This window comes from Chenopodium quinoa, unplaced genomic scaffold (genome assembly GCF_001683475.1).
Source record: "Chenopodium quinoa cultivar QQ74 unplaced genomic scaffold, ASM168347v1, whole genome shotgun sequence".
NCBI lineage: Eukaryota > Viridiplantae > Streptophyta > Magnoliopsida > Caryophyllales > Amaranthaceae > Chenopodium > Chenopodium quinoa.
Window position 1 is genome coordinate 2382528 of NW_018745177.1, and position 12358 is coordinate 2394885.

Genomic DNA, 12358 nt, shown 5'->3' on the forward strand with positions numbered 1-12358 from the left:
CCTATGCTGACAAAAATCACACAACTAACGCGGATTTGGACACCCACGATTCGTGTGTTGGATTCGGTAAGAACCCTAAACCTTCAAAATTCTACGCCATAATTATGAAAGAAAAAAGGGATGCTTTACCATTTCTTGTTTTTCTCTCACTTACTACACTCTTTTTTTATTCACGTGACTTTTAAAAACATAAGAATTTTAATTACCATTTCTTTTTTTTAGGGGGTGTTTGGTATGGGTTTTTGATAGAGTTGGAAACGGAATCTGTTACCGTTTCCTGTACATTGTGTTTGTTTAATGGGTAAAGAAACAAAAACCGTTTCTTGGCTCTAACCCTTTCCATCATTTTGTTTCCAGAGGAAAGCAAAGGGAAACAAATACCTTTCCTTACTGTAACAAAAGAAAACAAAGTTTTCTCTCTCCTCTCTCCTCTCATCCAACCCTTCTCCTGAGAATTCCCAACCTCCTTCGACATTTTTTCTGAAAATTTTCCTATGAAAATTGCAATTCTCCTGATTTCGCTGCAAAATTTTCAATTTTCTACCTAAAATCTACAGAAATCTACAATCTCAAGTACGACAAATTCTTTAATTTCGCTTATTCAATTACTAGGGTTTATATGATATCAATTTCGCTTTCTGATTTGAATTCCTTATTTGCTTGTTCGATTGAAGTTTTCTCTTCTCTTTCGTTGATATTTTGTTGAATTTGATTGTATATATTACTATTATTGCATGTAATTGTTGGCTATTTTGTGGTTTCCCCAATTTGATGGTATATATTGCTATTATTGCTTGTAATTGTTGGTTATTATTGCCTGTAATTGCTTTGACATGAGTAGAATACAATCGCCATGACACGTGAAATCGAATAAATGCAAGTTTTGAACTTATGATACTTGGAACTTTGGAAGGGGTTTTGAAGCAGAACTTTCCTTGTCATCATAAACTGATTGCTGAGGAACTTAGGTAGTGGCCAATCTTGAATGGCTTTTATCGTCTTAGGTTGAAGGCAGTTAGTCTCTGAATACTACATGAAGGGTAATTTGTATTCATATTTTTATTTTCTCCATTATATTATTGATTTGCTGCCAAAATAGTAATAATGATTTGGTTATTATAAATTTTGAGACATTGTAATTTGTTTAGATGATTCCAACAATCTTGAGCAATTGGGTTGATGTATATTGTATAATGTTCATGTGGATGTATTGGATGTGTTGTATTAGCTCTAATCCTTTGGTAGCTTATTCCCATCAAGTAGTTTGTCTCTAGACTGCCTTGAATCTGCTGCTCTTTTTTTTTTTTTTTCTGAAGACTGTAATGCAAAACTGAATGCTATTGAAGGCCAATCTATAGTTTTGCTGCTAGACAGTTCATATGAGCAGAGAGCTTAGTCAGAATCTGATTTCCAACTCTGAATAAGGAGTTTATTATTTTGATGTTATTTGTGGTACTAGTGTATATTGATACTATTGTATATTTTTTTGGACTAGTTTTTCAAGATTTCTACAATGCCCCGACTTATGCGTTCCACAAGGAAGAAAAAGCTAAAACAAATACAACTAGTTATTTCAATGATTATTATTATTTTGATGATGTATTGGATGTGGCATATGATGTGTTTTGTTACAATAAAGGGTGTTCAATTGAAAGAAAGAAAAAGAAACAAAAAGTTGCTACGAATGTTAGTTTTGAGAGGGCTTTATAAAGAGAGTGATGTGAAATGCAAGAGTGAGCTTCGCGTTAATAGAAGAACTTTCAATATTATTTGTGAGATGCTTAGAGACATTGGGGGTTTGAGTGGAACAAAAAATATGTCACTTCAAGAGATCGTAGCCATGTTTTTATACACGTTGGCTCACCATAAGAAGAATAGGTCTATTGGACAATATTTCTTTAGAAGTGGAGAAACCGTGAGCCGACAATTTTACCTTTGTCTAAGGGCTCTTCTCAAATTACATGAAGTATTACTTTACAATCCCACACCAATATTGGATGATTGTGAAGATGAAAGGTGGAAATTTTTCAAGGTATTGGTCTTTTTTAAGCCCCTAAATTTTGCTAGGATTTTCTTATTTTTGATTGTATGTAAGTAATATTTTTTCTTATTTTTGTAGAATTGTTTAGGGCCATTAGATGGGACTTACATTAATGTAAATGTGCCTTCACAAGAACGACCAAAGTATAGAACAAGAAAAGGAACAATTGCTATGAATGTATTGGGTGTTTGTGCACCCAATTTGCAATTTATTTATGTTCTTCCTGGTTGGGAAGGTTCGGCCCATGATATGCGTGTACTTCGCAATGCTCTCTCTAGACCAAACGGTTTTAGGGTAACTCGAGGTAAGTGAAGCTCATTCTTTTGTGAATGTATAAGTTTTGTTAGTTTTGGTAGGTAGTAATCCTTTCCTTTAATAACTTTGAAGGTAATTATTATTTGGTTGATGCGGGATATACAAATTGTGAGGGTTTTCTTGCTCCATATAGAGGTCAAAGATACCATTTAAAAGAATGGACGGAACGACAACCCGAAAAAGCCGAGGAGTTCTATAACATGAAACATGCTAGGGCGCCAAATGTGATTGAGAGATGTTTTGGCCTACTTAAAGGAAGATGGAGTATTCTTAGAAGTCCTTCATTTTTCCCTATAAGAACTCATGGACGTATCGTGATGGCTTGTTGCTTATTGCATAATCTACTTAGAAAATTCATGCCTACCGATGATATAAACGAAGATGAATTGAATGAATCCGATGATGATTCCGAAAGTGATTCCGATGATGAAAGGGAATTTATTACAAGTGTTGCTACTTCAGATCATTTGACCAATTTTAGAAACAAATTAGCCCAAGATATGTTTAATGATTGGAGGGCGAGAGGTAGACATGGTCAATAGCAAAAAATGTATGATTTTTTTTTACCTTCGATTATATTATATATATAGATGCATTTTTTTTTTGTTTTTGTGCATTTTGAAGCCACTGCCAATTTGAATCTGCCTTTTTGTTCTGTTCATTTCTAATCTCCCTTATGTTCTGTTTATTTCTAATTTGTCTTCTATTATTTCTAATCTGTGTTATGTTATTTCTAATTTGCTTAGGATGGAGGCTAGCAATCGAGGAAGAGGTAAAAATAAAAGGTATTGGACGTATGAAGAAGATGCGGTTCTAATAAGATATTTGCATGAGTTGAGTTGCGATCCGAAGTGGAAGTGTGAGAATGGGTTTAAGAATGGTTACATGAATAAGTTGGAAGAGATGATCAATGGTGTACTTCCTAATTGTGGCTTGAGAGCGGTTCCCCACATTGAGTCGAGGATCAAGCATTGGTCGGAGAAATATAGTGCATTTGCAGAAATGTTATCCACCTCAGGATTTGGATGGGATGCTGAAAAGAAATTGTTGCAAGTAGACAAGGTCGTGTACGATGAATGGGGTGAAGGTATGAACTGCTATTTCATTCCTCTTTGTTCATTTTTTTCAATTACACTTTAGAACTGCTGCTGGACAGTTCATATGACCTGAGAGAATTGCTGCTCATAGTGAATATGAGAGAAGTAGGGAGAGAAGCAGTGTGTGTAAGGGAAGGGGGCAGGGAGGGGAATAGGTGATAGGGGAGGGGATAACTGATAGTTCAGGTTCTCGAAGTCCATCTTCACTGATTTGAGTTTTTGAGTTACCTTGAACATAGCAGTCCCTTGTCTAGTTTGCACCCATGAATCCTCCACAACTTTACTGAAACTAGCATATTCAGCCCAAACATTGAAGAAGTTGATTTATTAATTTACTGTTTTAAGTTGATTTTATGATTTTGCAATTCTGAGTTGTTTGAAACAGATTGGTTCACAATGTGATTAACAACTTTGTCAAAGTTTGGTTGGGATTTATTCATTGTAGATGGAGTAATTGTATCTTGTTGATGATCACTTGACGGTGTGATTCTATTACTTTTTTTTTATAAGCTGTATTTATTTTAAAATTATTAAGCTGTCTTTGTTTTTGAATTTTTAGTTTTTGCAGCGATATGGGAATATGTAGAATAAGCAGAAAGTTTATATCTCAGAATCTAGTATGTACTGCTGCTGAAGCACTCTGCTACAGTATGTGTGGTTATAGTTGCTTGGTTCAATTCTGATTTTCATGTTTTGACTTGTTGCATTCTCTTATATGGCAGACTCATGAGAAAGCTAAAGGGTTGTTTGGAGTTCCATTCATTCACTATGAAACTCTTGCGGAGATATACGCAAAAGACAAAGCTACCGGAGATGCAAGTGAGTCGTTTGTTGATGCTATAGAAGAAATGGATCAAGAGATTGATAAGCAACCATTCAATGTCCAGAGTGATGAAGAAGATGATGTGAATTCTACTCATTCGGACACTTATTCTTCTACAAGTCAATCCGGAAAACGCCCCATGAAGATAGAGGATGATCATATAACTCCTTCAAAAATGGCAAAAGTGAAGGCTTCTACAATTCATTCTTCCGCAAGTGATTCTACTACTCAATCCGGAAAACCCTCTATAAAGGCAAAGGAGACTAAGGTGAAAGGAAAGAACAAGGTAAATTTGAAGAGTTTGTGTAGGAATGATGATGATGATTTGGTGTCCTCCCTCCGTGATTGTTCCAACAATTTTGGGAAGATATTTGAAAATATCAATGTTAATCTCGGGACTATGGCTAGTGCATGGTCTAAAGCGGAAGAAAGGGAGCAAAGGATGGATGAAAAGGTGAACAAGGTATTGGACGAGGTGATGAAGTTAGATGGCATTTCTCCATCCGAAGCTTTAGAGGTTGCTACTATTCTCATGGCGGAAGAACATAAGCTTCGCATCTTCTATCAAGCACCATTAAATATGAAAAAACAATATGCAATTGATCTTCTTAAGAAGTAACAACTTGAGCAATGTCTTTGTTTTTTTGTTAAACATATGCAACTTGAGCAATATAGGTTATGTCTTAGGATTATTCATATGATGATTGACATATTATTAGTCAATGTTTGGATAATTAATGAGTTCCAACTTTGCTTTATATATTTATATGCAATACAAGTTATTTATTTATTTTTATCTTTTTTTTTTACCGTAAAATATGTAGCATAGACAATATTGTATTATTCTTTCTTATTTTTCATTTCCGTTTGTTATACCAAACAAGAGGAAATGGAATGGTGATAACTGCTTCCGTTTCCTTTGATGTACCAAACAACTAGTAAGGGTAACACTATTTGTTACCCTTTCCCCTCCTAATTTATTTCCATTCCGTTTCCTATACTAACTCCATACCAAACACCCCCTTAATTCAGTTGTTGACCACAATTTCCTTTTCAATTTTCATTTTTCATTTCCTTTGGCCACATGATAATCTAATCGATTTTCTCACCTCTTTTAATTCTTTTTTTCACACATATTTACAGTATTTATTGGCTATTTTTCTAGTCAAGTAGGTTTTTACATTGTTTTTTTATAACTACTTGGCTTTAGCACCTACTTAACAATTTTACTAATAGGAAGGTTTTTTTGCTAAATATTTATCTTGGATTTAAATGTCATTAAAAAACTCTATTTACCGCTATCGTATTTCACTAAACATTTTATCATAGGCCAAAGATTATACTTCCTCAGTTTGTTTTTGTATTATTATTATTATTATTATTATTATTATTATACTTTGACAAAAAATGTGAGCCTTTTAATCATTGTGCCACAACTAAAAAAAAATCGGAGGAAGTGTGAAACCTGAAGCCACCGCTCTGAAAATTTTCCCAAATTACATATCTTAATCAAACTTCCTTCCCTGATCATGTGACCAGAAAACCCTTACGCTTACCTTAACTATGCTGCCACCCCTTCTCCACTCCCATCAACCCCACCAGCAAACCATCACCCTTGCTGCCATCAATCACCATTGCAACCACTAAAACCCGCAGAAACTACCACTGCTTAAAACCACACATACCACTGAAAACAACCTCAAAACAATATAACATCAAGTAGCTTATAGCAAATGATTAAAGGAGGCTCTAAACATAAAAAACAACAATGTACTTTAGGCTTAAGGGTAGTTAGTTAAGTTTGCAAACCAAACAAAAGTAAAATCAAGGATGTAAGAGAAAGAAAATATAAAGAAGAGAAATACGAAATACTGAGAAGGTGTACCTCAACTCTTGAGTGACAATAGCGCTCAATGACACCTCTAGTCATCGACATAGTTTTGACCACATGCCATGCTATCGTCAAATTCTCCACCACCAATTTCATTTTCGTTTCAAAAAGGAACTTATTTATGCCAGGGTAATAACATATCTCATGCAGGTATGATGCATTTCTTAACCCCTGACATATGTGTTGCCCAACTGGGGTAGTCTCTAGGTCCCCCTCAGCAGACGAGACCATGAGCTTATCCCAAGCAACCAACAATAATACAGCATATTGATGGGCAGAACCACGATTTATCAAATCAATGCAAAAATCCTTGACTTCATGACTATGTGACGCCAGCAGTCTGATAGTATCAATGGATTCTTTCTGCCAAGCATATGACTAAGTCAAAGCAGGAACTTTATTTACAAGAGTGGTAAATAAAAGACCGGAAAGAACAATAAAAGTAGATGAGCAGAAAAAGTAGAAAAGCTTGGGGATGGATTTTTCATCAATGCAACCCTCTTCAAAACATTTATGCCTTCTGTGACATTGAAAACACAAAGCCAAGAGTAAATCTCCTAAAAGTCAAATAAAGAAACCATGAAACAGGAAGGTTTGGGAACGAGGCACACAACTGAATGCAGATACCGCATTCCAAAGTGGGGTTCCAGAAAAAGCAAAAGAAAGATCAGCGTCAGCTCCATGATCTAAAAGAACCTTAGTCAGGCCATAAGATAAGTTCCTAGCCGCCATGATCAAAGGGGAGTCTCCCGTATCAAATTTCAAATTTATATCCACATCGAGTCCAGATTCAAGCAGTGCAGTAGTACAAGCAGGAGCAGAATACTGGCAGATAAACTGGAAAACCTTAACTGGAGAATACTTTTGCACCAACTCACGGTTGGCTATCAGGAAAGAGGCAAATTGATCCTTGTCGTCGATACCAATAAGCCTTTTGATTTCAGTCAATAAGTTGTAATATGGAACAAGGAAAGCAGCCTCTTCTTCTTCAAGTAATTTAGGAGTAACATCAAACCGAACCGTGAAACCGCCCGTTACCGAACCGAACCATCACAGACCGATCCGTTTATAAACCGATAAATATAAACCGAAAACCGAACTGAACCGTTCAATATCAAACCGAAACCGAATTGAACCGCTCAATGTCAACCCGTTACGGACCGTAAACCGATAACAAACCAAACTGCGCAAATCCGAACCGAAACGAAACCGAACCGAATGGTTTATAAACCCGTTAATGACCCGAACCGTTTATAAACCGAAACCGTTTAAACCGAAAAAAAAACCGTTTAAACCGAACCATTTGTAACCCGCTAACCGTTTAAACCGACCCGTTTATGAACCGAAACCGTTTAAACCGCACGTATAAACCGAACCGTTATAATCCGCTAACCGTCTAAACTGAACTACCATAACCCGTTAAACCGTTAAAATCGAACTGTTTTCGAATCGCAACCTGTTTAAACTGATCCGATTACAAACTGCTTAACTCAAATTGAATTATTTACAACCTAAATGGCTAAATAGTAAATACAATTAATATTAATAAATGTAGATCTAATCAAACGGCTTAGGTTTATACAAAGGTTTATATCACCTAGATCTAGGCCAACGGCATTATTAATATCGTTTTAGATTACTTATTTATTTTAATTACAAGATATATCATTTGTATCATTTTCATTCCAATAATAATGCTAGTCCACCCAAATTATCTTCATTGTTCCTTGATATTCATGATCATCCAATAACACTCAAAGCCTCAAAGGTAACATAAGATTGGAGATGTATGAGATTGCGTTACACAAGTGGCATAAGCATTAGAATATTATTGTACTAGTCAATAAGGCGTACAATCATTCACATTATCACTTTATAAAACTTTCTTATACAAGTATTTTGTAAAGGGGAGGACTAAAATGTTTATAAAACACATTTTTTTAGCTTTTCTTATATTAAACCAGATATTAAGTAAAACAATTTTAATAAATACGGAGGCATCCCAACTCTGTAGCCACAATTATTTCATAACATTACCACAAATCCAGCAGATAAATAGCATTGAAATTAGAGTAATATCAACAAGCAATTAAAAAAGTCACCATTTTCATTGATTAAAATTCACAATACATATACCAATACATAATGAAACTACTATCACTACTACCCAGATTAGATTTCAGATTTATCAACTGAAACATCATCAAGTTTAGGGTTGCAAAAAATGATACATTATAAGATGAAGGGAGGAGTGAGAATGTGAGTGATTTGGGAGCAGAATCTTGAAGCAGAATCTTGAAGCAGCAGCACAGCACCCAAGAGCAAAGGAAATAGCAGCAACAAGCAGGAACCAGCACACGGAATAACAGATCAGCAACTTATCAGAAGCAAGGAATAATATAAGCAGAAGGGACTCAGCAGGAACTTATTTTTGTTTTTCAAAATTGCTCTCAGATTTACGTTTATCGTATCATCACTGAGCAATGGCTGTTTTAACTCAAAACTTGAAAAATGCTGCCAGCAAGTACATATACATTGAAGTCTCAACATAAATGACAAGGGCAACGATGATTCAAGAAAAATTAAAACAGCAAGCATAAGAAACAGCAGCAACAAAACTTATCATAAATTCATAACACAAAAGGCAGCAACACAGCACCTCAAGCTGGCAGGAGGCAGGAACCAGCTCATGCAGGCAACAATATAGGCAATAACAACTCAGCAGAGACAACAACCAAAAGGAAAAAGCACTACCAGCAGGCAGCAGCTCATAACAAGTTCAAGCAACTTCAAAATTATAGCTTTTGTTTTTTTTAAATTGCTCTCAGATTTACATCACTGAGCAATGGTTGTTTTAACAAAAACTTAAGAAATGCTGCCAGCAAGTACCAAAATACATTTAACTATTTAAGTCTCAACATAAATGACAAGGGCAACGATTTTAAAAGTCTTGAAAAATGCTGTCAGCAAGTCTAAAAATAATTGACAAGGGCAACGATTTTAAAAGTCTTGAAAAATGCTGCCAGCAAGTCTGAAAATAAATGACAAGGGCAACGATTTTTCAAGATAAAATAAACCACAATGAGATACAAATACCAGTTATGCAGATGAAGCACTTTCGGCTTCAATCTCTTTACCAATAAGGAGGACGTCTTCCTCAACATCCGCTTGATAACCACGGCACCAATTTTGGGTGGTAACCAATGCCTCAACATTCTTTGGCAAAAGTTTACCCCTATATCCTCAAAAAGAAAAAAGCATACATAAGAAAAGCTTAAACTTTTTCAAAAGTTTCCAATGAAATTATGAACCTATAAATAAACATGAGATGTTTATTTTACTAGCCCTAAACTAGCATTTATTTTATGCACATAACTGCAGAAAGTGACACAATTTGGTCTTTTGTTAGGTAAAAAATCCAATAACCACATAATCTGAACAACCCATCATCATTACTTTTAAATCGAGCATAATAAACAACAAAACAGCACAAATCTACCATTTTCCCGTAAAAAACAAAAATACAATCAACAACAGATTTTAGGCATATTTCGACTATATTCAAGCAAGAACAACAACCATAATCAAATACAAAAACAGAAAAACTGTATTAAAAAAAACGAAAAGGAAAAAGTAATTACCTTTGACGGCTTGAAGGAGATTTGAAGATGGAGAACTGCCTGAACTGGAGATCAAAAGAAAAAATCAAGAATGTAGATTATCAGAACTTGAAATAAAAAAAAACCGAAACGAAAACGAAAAAAATCGAAAAAAATTAACAAAAAATTACCTTGAGGTTTGACGGCTTGAAGGAGAGGAAGATTTGAAAAAAAAAAAAAAAACGAGAATGGAAAAGTTAGAAATCAGAACTTTGGATCCAAAACAAAAATGAAACGAAAACAAAAACCCTAAATAAAAAAAGTAAAAAACCGAAACGAAAACGAAAAAAATCAAAACGAAAACAACAAAAATTAACAAATAATTACCTTGAGGTTTGACGGCTTGAAGGAGAGGAAGATTTGGAAAAAAAACGAGAATGGAAAAGTCAGAAATCAGAACTTAGATCCAAAACAAAAATGAAACGAAAACAAAAACCCTAAATAAACAAACCGAAACAAAAACGAAAAAAATCAAAACGAAAACAACAAAAATTAACAAAAAATTACCTTGAGTTTTGAACTTTATACGGCTTGAAGCCTTCAAATTGAAGGAGAGGAAGATTTGAAAAAACAAAAAAATGAGAATGTAAAGCGAGAAATCAGAAATGTAGATCCAAAACACAAATGAAACGAAAATAAAAACCCTAATTAGGATTTTTAAAAGTTGAGAAGTTGAGCTTGAGATTCTTGAGAATTTCAAAACGAAAGAGTGAGAAACTGAGAAGTTAGAGAGAGAAACTATGAGTGAGTAAAACGGCTGAATGACTGATAGAGTGGGTTTTTTTTTCTAGGTTTAGGTTTTACTTGTTCAGTTGATCTAATCGTCCATATTCAATCTCAACATCTAACCGTTCATTTTTTTTTTTTTTTTTTTGTAGATTCCAGAATATTCATCTAGATCTAACGGTCTAGATTTTTCTTTGTGCTTTTCTAGGTCTTTTTGACCGTTTTTTTTAATTACTTATTATTATTATTATTTTGAGGGATTATTATTATTATTATTATTATTATTATTATTGTTAGTATAATTATTTGTTAATATTATTATTATTACTAGTTTACTACTACTACTATTATAATATTATTATAATTATTATTATTACTATTATTATTATTATTATTACTATTATTATTATTACTAGTTTATTACTTATAAGTTATAAATTGTAAGAAACGAAAATGTTTCAAAATTGAAATTGATTCAATACGACATAGTTAATGACTTAATGAGTTAATGCACATCAATATCTGACATCTCTATATGTATATTATATATATCTGTGAGTCTGTGACTGTATATCAGTATATATATATATAATAAACTAATAATAACTTAATAAGTAATACTAATAACTAATAAAGTAATGAAAATCTAACCATTGTTTTTCATGGGCATTCAATCTAACCGTTGTATATTTGACTATTCGTACATTAGTATTGCATAATGATTTCATCACCACTTTAATTAGTGATTTCGTGATTTCGTCCATTTAACTTATTAAGTTGTTTGAGTTAGTAATCTAAATAAAGTCAAACTAAATAACGAATCCATTTAATCTCGTGTAAGTTATAATTTATAAGAAATGCAATGTTTGGAAATGGAAATTGATTCAATACGATATTGTTAATGTATATGTAATTATAGATTAATTATCATGTATATCATATCGTACGAATGTACGGTTGGTATCATTATCATACTATCATAAGTATCATTGCCTCATTGAATTATTGGTATGTACTACAATCGATAAACATATTTACATATCTGATCATTAAAACTTAAAAGTTTAAAACACTTGTTGATCAATCTAATTGAATACTTGTACATTCTTAATTATCAATTTATCGTATTATAAGTATCAACTCATTAAATCATGGTCATGACGCGATCTTTAAAACAATCATGAATTCATGACCCAAACCGCTTATAAACCGAACCGATATGATCCAAACCGTTCATAAACCGAACCAATTGAACTGTGTAAACCCTCCACTAAACCGGCCCATTTCAAACTGAACCGACATGATTCGCACCGTTTATAAACCGAACCGATATTGACCCGGGTAAACCCGCCCCTAAACCGACCCATTTCAAACCAAACCGGCTTGATCCAAACCGTTTGTAAACCGAACTGACATTGACCCGGGTAAACCCGCCCTCTTAACCGACCCGTATCAAACCGAACCGACATAATCCGAATCGTTTATAAACCGACCCGCTTATGACCCAAACCGAATTTAAACCGCAAAGAAATAAACCGAAACCAAACCGAGCCGTGACTAACCCAAACCGAACCAAACCGACCCGCCAGCTAAACTAAACCGTTTCAATCCGAACCGCTTCAAACCGAAACCGACTCAAACCGAGGTCAAACCGAACCGCCAGACCGAAGTCCCACCCCTAGGGGATGTTATTCCCAAGACCCAATTTTAAACATTCAAGTATGCATTCAGGAGTATAATATTCATGTTCCTGTTCACACAAGACCCCAACATCACATCAGCATCAAATTTTACTACTTCATTACA

General features: G+C 34.2%; 2 protein-coding genes across 3 annotated transcripts; both read left to right on the top strand.

Annotated features, from left to right (window-relative positions):
- Positions 1-215: 215 nt before the first annotated feature.
- On the top strand, positions 216-4974 carry LOC110710783. 2 transcript variants are annotated; one of them, XM_021889123.1, is made up of 2 exons: positions 216-573; positions 3103-4974. In XM_021889123.1, the coding sequence occupies exon 2, from the start codon at positions 4302-4304 to the stop codon at positions 4893-4895; it is 594 nt and encodes a 197-aa protein (XP_021744815.1). In that variant the 5' UTR covers positions 216-573; positions 3103-4301; the 3' UTR covers positions 4896-4974. The 2 variants fall into 2 exon arrangements, with proteins under 2 accessions (XP_021744815.1, XP_021744816.1); XM_021889124.1 differs by lacking the exon at positions 216-573 and adding an exon at positions 2564-2906.
- Positions 1634-2554, top strand: LOC110710784 (protein ALP1-like). Its single transcript, XM_021889126.1, has 2 exons — positions 1634-2032; positions 2120-2554. The coding sequence occupies exons 1-2, from the start codon at positions 1685-1687 to the stop codon at positions 2351-2353; spliced, it is 582 nt and encodes a 193-aa protein (XP_021744818.1). The 5' UTR covers positions 1634-1684; the 3' UTR covers positions 2354-2554.
- Positions 4975-12358: the final 7384 nt, after the last annotated feature.